The 8,188-nt window shown below is 33.9% G+C and overlaps 1 protein-coding gene across 1 annotated transcript; it reads left to right on the forward strand.

The window, feature by feature from the left end:
- Window positions 1-608: 608 nt before the first annotated feature.
- LOC140062398 (arylsulfatase J-like) lies at window positions 609-7,668 on the forward strand. Its single transcript, XM_072108603.1, has 7 exons — window positions 609-1,010; window positions 2,117-2,303; window positions 2,670-2,830; window positions 3,253-3,466; window positions 4,031-4,286; window positions 4,760-4,914; window positions 5,106-7,668. The coding sequence occupies exons 1-7, from the start codon at window positions 705-707 to the stop codon at window positions 5,366-5,368; spliced, it is 1,542 nt and encodes a 513-aa protein (XP_071964704.1). The 5' UTR covers window positions 609-704; the 3' UTR covers window positions 5,369-7,668.
- The last annotated feature ends 520 nt before the right edge of the window (window positions 7,669-8,188 follow it).

Consider the following 8,188-nt stretch of genomic DNA (forward strand, 5'->3'; position numbering starts at 1 on the left):
ATTATTTATTTTATTTTATTATTTATTAAACTTTATCACTGCACATAACATAACATAAAGGCAGCGAAAAGAAAAGGATGAACTATTCTATTTAATAATTTAAGAAATAACGAATTATCAATTATTTTAGTTTAACAATCAGTAGAGTACCGTAAACATTTTGTGTAAGTCAGTTCTGTTTGCTCTGTCCCTATTAGTCATAATGTGACGTCACATTATGAGGGGGAGCTATCGAGATAAAAGTTCGATACTTGCTCAAGCGTGTGGGTGCTATTTAGTATTACGCAGTTAGGTAGATTATTGGATATTTGTTTTCAAGCCAATGATTATATGCCGTTCTTTCTTAATGTCACGTTGGCCGGTAGCATGATTTTTTCCCCTATTAGTTTAAAACATAACTCATGAATAGTTCATGAGAAAATTATGAAATAAATTAGAACACTATAATGCATCCCGGTAAAGGGACGAGGTGCCTCTTCCGATAACATTCCACATTACGCACTAGAAAATCAATTTCACTCTAATGTACTGCGGTAATCCGGCTTTAAATTAGCATATCGATTTTAAGATTATTTCACAACGATGTTCAGACCAGCTGGTTTAGTGAACACGCTTTTTTTGTGTCGAAGTTTAGACTTTTTCGCATTGCTTCTTAAATGTAAACGTTCATTCCCATTCATTTTCCCCTTTTATTTGATTTAAGCATGGTTAATAAGGTTATAGCATTGCTTGCTATTGCTCTGCCAGTAGTGGTAGTGGTAGGCCTACTTTCTCGACAGATTGAAGTTACAGTTATTAGGCGGAATGTTGAAGAAGTTCCCGTTGTTAAGCCGAACATTGTGTTGATTGTAGCAGACGATTATGGTTTTCATGACATAGGTTACCACGGTTCAAAAATCAAAACACCGACTTTAGACAAATTGGCAGGAGAAGGTGTTAAGCTTGAAAAATATTATGTTCAGCCGATATGTACTCCAACAAGAAGTCAGCTGATGACTGGTAGATATCAGGTTAGTCCTCTCAGGTTACACCTCCCTCATGGTCCTCTGTTTGGGTGTACCAAATGAGGGATTTCTATACCATATTAACACTTTTATTCAAAATTGTTTATTCACCGTTGAACCATTTTCACACCATGTAGACCTTCACTATGTCGGTCGGTCGGTCTGTCTGTCGGTCCGGTATCACTATGCGTTTTAGCACGCGACTTATGGCTGTTGGCCTTGTTTCTGTTGTAAACTGATATTGTATGATTTATATCTGTTACTTTGTATAGGTTTTATCTATTTTTTAATCTATTTTTCAATTACCCAAATATCACAAGGACGTCTTTTAAAACCACCTAAAAAATTGTTTAACGAGTCTTTGGAAAAAAATAATACGATAAATGATGATGATGATGATGACGATGATCAAGGCTTGGCTAACACACAACATCTCTCAATCACAAAAGAGAACAGAAACCACCAACAATCCAAATAACTATAAATAATTGTAAAAGTTAAAGTGTCCTTAATTAATTTCAGGACCCTAGGGAAAAAAAATAAAAGCCTAAACAGACCTGCTCTTACAGTACTTGTTGACTACATCGTTTTATATTTATCGTTATTCATAAAGCAGCTCAAATAAATGTGAGTGTGAACAAACCCTGGTCTATTAATAGTTGGTTCAGACATTATCGAACATTATTATGTTAATTTTCTTTTTAAAAATGTTGTCTCCATGATTAGTCAGTCATAATTTTTTTTAAATTTCTGGTCTTAGACATTTTAGAATTTGGAGTATAGGAACTACAGTTTGTATGTGTTTTTGCTATACGATTTTCAGTGTGAAGAAGTATGTTAGTTTTATTTAGCTTTTTACAAAATTATTCCTTGAGATGTATTTTAGGTTTATGTTTCTTAGGATTGTACCACGCCCTCTCAGTTCTCAAAATAAAATCGTGTTAGACTTTGTTTTCACACAATTCCTGCTTAGTGAAGTGGAAAACGTTTGAATTAATGTTTGTTGTACCCTTTTATTCATTTTTGTGTATTTTCTTAATAGTAATGGTAGATTTAATGATTAATTTGTTTGGACTATATTTATTTGATTAATTGTTCAATTTAATTATCAGATTCACACGGGCTTACAGCACAAAATCATAGAGCCAGACTCTCCAAACTGTCTACCTCTCGATGAAGTTACTCTACCACAGAAACTAAAAGAATATGATTATGCAACGCATATGGTTGGTAAATGGCATCTTGGATTTTACAAGGAGGCATGTGTTCCAAATAAGCGAGGCTTTGATTCTTTTTTTGGTTAGTGATAGCAGATAGTTATTTGACATTTTTAAGATTATGAATTATTATATAGGCCCTAATTGACAAAATAAAATTAGCTCATTATAAAACAGAATCAACAGCGTGTATGACGTCCACTATCACAATGCATTAATATTATTGCCTGCTTAGAGGTGCATCATGGTATACAGTTGAGGTCATCTGAGGGAATTATCTTTTTATCGAGCGCGCTTCAAGAAATACCTATAATATAATTACCAAGAAGGTGCACTCAAAAGTTATAGCACAAAAGCAAACACAACAGTATATCTGTATATCTTTTCTGGTATCGTACAAAATGTTTTACACCTTCTATTTATTATTGATTATTATTTAAAACATTAGGTTGCTATTGTGGATCTGAGGACTACTACAATCATTTAAGATCCCAGGGGCTTGATTTACGGGATAATTATAATGTAGCGACAGAATACAACAATACTTACTCTACCGTTTTATTTGCTGAGAAAGCTAATGCAGTTATCAATGCTCATAACAAAAGTCAGGTACGTCTATTTTAATAATTTTCCAGCCAATTCATGCATAGGATCCGCAAACATAACGTTAAATTTAAGCCTGTTGCAGGTCAAATTAGCAATTGGAATGACGGGTACCTATCCCTTGTATGTTAACAACAGTGAAAACTCATAGGGTAGATTTTGCTAAGAACACTTGACGTCACAGCAATTTACGTTGCCGACGACTGTACGGCAAGCGCGCGCGGCGATATCGTAAATCTGGCAATTGTTCTGAAATCATAATATGTACATCCCTAATACGTTGTCAAAATATGGTTCTTGGTAAAGTGGTTCTTTAACAAATTTCCAGGACCAGACATTCAAGAGTTCTAAGAGAGCCACACAGCCAACTTTACATTCCATTACAACATATTTTCACTAAACTAATTAACGAACTTTATGTTTTTCAGTCACTGTTTCTGTATATACCTTTCCAAGCAGTGCATTCGCCTCTAGAGGTTCCTGCCAGTTACGTAGAGCCATACAAATCGATTTATCCTAATGATACATCGCGACAGATATACGCCGGCATGGTGACGTGTATGGACGAGGCAATTGGTAACATCATTGACACTCTAAAAACGACAGGACTGTATAACAATACTGTTATTATATTTTCAACAGGTAATGTATACTAAAATACATAAAATAACAACAGCTTACGTCCATGTAAATACAAATCTCTTGTAATTTATGATGACGATGATGGGAACGGGAGAAAAAAATGTATAAGCAGGAACATTATTGTAATCATAATTTCGATTCCACGAACATTGTACGGTATACTAATCACAATGGATTAAATGAATCAAATAAATAAAGAATGTTTAGATACAAACAAAAGGCATATAGAAATAAATAAATAAAATTAATGTTATGGTATGATAAATAAAATAAAGAGTATAACGGTGTGTGTACTTAAAAACTTGTCCACATTAACTAAACAGAAATCAAAATTACACACAAAAGTTGAAAAGCAATTTATAACGGCATTGACAGTTGATAGTTTAAAAGAGCACATCGTTTCTTCCATAAAGATTTAGCCAATGACTTACAGAATTTGTCATTTAAAGATTTAATAATAATATTATCGAATAAATCATTGTCATTGCAAGAAGGGTTTTGTTGATTAATTATCGGTTAATTTTCGGCCGAAAGTGTTAAGTGTTATTTTATTTCTATTTCTAGACAATGGTGGAGCGGTTACACAAGGGGGAAATAATTGGCCATTACGTGGTTGGAAAAAAACCCTGTGGGAAGGGGGTATCCGCGCGGTGGGCTTTGTTCACAGTCCCCTTCTTCCTAAACAAGTTAAAGGAACTATCAACAATGAACTAATACACATCAGTGATTGGTTCCCAACCATTGTAGAGGGATTGGCTCAAGGTGATATTAATGGTACTAAGCCTCTTGATGGATACAATGTATGGCCGTGCATTAGTAGGTAAGTAAAAAGCTAAATTGTGTACAGTATTATGCTGTACTACAAAATAAACTATTAAATACAGGTAGCTTTATAAGATTGAGAGGGTTATCTCCCATTTTGTTCTTAACAATGGAGTTACCGAAGTAGTGTTCCTACATTGAAAAATGTGTTGCCCAAGAGTCTTTGCTTTTTTACATTTATACGTAAAGGCTCTACCACAGTTTTCACAAAATAAATACTTACTTGGATATACATGCTATTAGGCCCTTCATTGCATTCCTATAATAGAGTCTTCGTCTTTTCTTGTTCACACACTAGTAGGCCTACATATCTCATCCAAGAACGTATTTTTTAACATGTTCTTATACAACTTGGCGATATAGAAATAAGGGTGATACAGAAATGAGGGAGAAATCTTTCTGGTGCGGTTTATTTCCATAATAACAATGTTTCTTATGATCAGTTTTTTTAGAATATATTTTTTTATATAGTGAAAACGAAACCTCTCCACGTAAGGAAATTCTTCACAATATAGATCCATTAACTGTCATCCATAATGGCACACAGTGGGAAAACAGCTCATTTGATGTTCGAATAAATGCCGCTCTTAGGTCAGGTGATTGGAAGATTCTCACTGGTGTTGAAGGTACTTTTTTTTTAATTTGTCTTCGTCTAAAATATTCTGTGATTACAGCAATGGCTCAGATCACGGGGGATGGAGAAATCTACCCACGTTTTAAAGTGGATTTAACCGTATCCACAAAATCTTAATGATAAACAGCCTATTCAATATCAGGACTTACTTTATCCATGACGTTTTATTACGTTTTTCCATAGGAAGTGTTGGTTGGGTCGTCCCACCAGCTTATGATATCCCTAATATACCTGTTGTTGTGGAAAATCAAGTATTATTTTTGTTCAACGTAACTGCTGATCCAAGTGAACATGACGATATGTCTGGAAAGTATCCAAAAGTTGTCGATATGATGCTAGAGAAGTTAGCGCGTTACAATGACACTGCAGTTCCATGTACATATCCGTCGCCGGAACGTTTCGCGGATCCCGACCTTCACGGTGGAGTATGGGGTCCGTGGCGGTAGAACGCGTTATACATTCGTTCTATTTCACACACTTCACAAGGACATTCAGTATTTTTTATGTGTACCTTTAGTCACATACAATCGAACTGGCGAGTGTCTTGCATTAACAGCATGTATACTTTTGTTTTTTTGACTCGGATTGTGTCTTGATATGAACTGAAAACTGCATGGCGCCGCCATCTGAAGATTGCGTCCATTGAGGCATAATTGTCAGATATAATTATTTTAGATACAATACTAGGCTTCTTGACTAGCGATAAAAAGGAAAATCTCAGTTACAGTGTTTGATATTCTACTAGAAAGCCAGTGAGTGGGATAACATTTTACAATGTACTTAAATTGCCGGAAACTTTTGTCGTATAACATGGTGGAGTCTGAAAGCGTAATTTTGTTTCAGTAAGGCCTACTAATAATAATTATCAGCAACATAAATTGTTATGTTTGTATGTTTTTAGGCCTACTTTGAATACATCATGAAACTTTTTGTGCTACATTTCGGCGAGTTGTCGAGGACAGTGGAACTGTAATCCATAGCAATGACATCGGCAAGGGATCGAGGCGCACTGGCTCCATGGTTCTGGTGGTATAGAAAATGTCTTCTCGGATAAGGACTATAAACTGTAGGTACAGGCTACACAAACATGCTCGTGTGCACTTTAAAGAACCTAGTACATCTTTCGAGACAAGTAGGGGGTTAGCTGACGCATCCACTCCCACTGTCATGGACAGAAGAATGAGCGCTATAATTGGCAGCACTGACATGACGTGACCCTTAGGAGAGAAACATGTAGTTGAAAAAATGTAACCGCCTCGTGAGCAACAATCGTTGAAATGGCGCTATAATTGAAAATATTATTATGGTTATTACTTGCATCTGTACCCTAGTCAAATAAATTGTTGTTTTCAAGATGTACATTGTACTTGAGGTACTGATGGTTATGATGGTAGTCAGACGAATCTGTGTGAAATAATGCCTATAGTATATGGACACATCAATTCCTGCATCATTCTAAACAAATTAACTTGAAAGAGCTTGTTAAACAAAACATCTAATATTGATACACTAGTTTAATATAAAAAAAAAGTAACAGCACTAAACTAATTCCCTCCACCCACACCCACACCCACACAGAAAGGAGTTTAAACACTTTAGCATTTGATTAAGGAGTACGGTATCTTATTTACGGTGCTTAGACTCAAAACGCTTCTTCGATTATTTACGATAGCCAGACATTATAGTTTTCAAGCAATACTTTATCATCGGAAATTTTTCTTGCAAATGCTAATACGTTTAATTTCCTAAAATGCTTTCATTAAAATAGGCCTTTTATGAAATAGGTTTAACTCAATATACCGATGATTGGGCATTGAAAATCGGTTTCTAAACAAATGTTCACTGTACCAATAGAAAATATTTTACGCTGTTTTTTAAAATTATTATCGATGTACATTACGTCGATACTTTACGATGAAAAATTATTCTTGTTTTCTATTCGGGCAGCCAGTTCGGAAAGAATTCAATAATATTTCCTTTGAGTGAGAAATTAGAAACTTTACAATAATTTGTTTTACGTTTCCTTTAACATTTAATGTTTAAATAGTCTCTTAATAAAATGGTTGTTTAATACATGTTCATGAATACTGCTGCTACCGTGAATTTTCTATAATGTATTTAGGGTTACAGCCTATACTATTCAACACAATGGCAATTCTTGAGTAGTTGATGACATTCTGACATAATGTCAATAAGCCAAAATAGGGAATGAATGGGAAACTTTAATTTCAGCAAATGAATGCCTTTTCGTTAACATTTAAATTACTTCATAGTAAGCCAATGCACTTTATATGGACCATTACTGACAACAAAGCACCAATGTCAAACACCTTCGATGCGTCTTATTTAGCCTAATAATTATTAAATAAATTAAAATTTCAAACTATTGTAGATCGAAGTATTTTTGAATGGTGGCCTGAAGGTTCGTTTGTACTCGTCGTCGGCCCGACAATTAATTGTATCGCAGATTGGTTTCAAAACTCCAATTATAAAACTTAACAGTTATATAGCCTATAACAGGATGGTGTAAATGTTCAATTTACTTGAAAATACCCAATGTTCTTAAGGTCACACATTATAATATCACTGCAGATTAAAAGGAATGTGCATATTTAAAATTCAATCGAATGATGGGGCAGAAAATTGTATGTACACAAACAGGCTGGTAGAAACTTTATTTAAAATCAGTAAATACAAATTATACAAGTTTGGTGTTGTACAATTATTGAACGAAAAGAAAAATATACTACCGTATCATAACAAATATATTTTAAACAATAAGTTAGTAGTTACCAGATGATCTGGAAGATTAACAACATTTACAGTTAAAACAAATAGACATAAGTTTTCATTCTTACCTAGCGCTGTTAGACTACACAACACAACAATCAGTTAAGTTCCAAGTTGATCACGAATGTAAATATTATGTGTGTATTGTTTTGTTTGTGTTTTTCTGCCAAGAAAAAAAACAATCATTGTACTATATGTATGAATAATAAATAAATAAATTTAAATATGAATATTCAAATTGGTGGCATTGCACAAATATGAGAATTTGTAAAGAAAATCACGAATTAAAATAAATAGCAACTCTAGAAAACAGGAATTGTTTTTATTCCAATATAATAGATAAATAACAAAAATACAATAACCCACAGAATGTATCATATCTGTTTACACTATGATAGAAAGATAAATAACAAAAATACAATAACCCACAGAATGTATCATCTGTTTACACTATGATTGAAAGATAAATAACAAAA

Source organism: Antedon mediterranea, chromosome 11 (assembly GCF_964355755.1).
Source record: "Antedon mediterranea chromosome 11, ecAntMedi1.1, whole genome shotgun sequence".
NCBI classification, from domain to species: Eukaryota; Metazoa; Echinodermata; class Crinoidea; order Comatulida; family Antedonidae; genus Antedon; species Antedon mediterranea.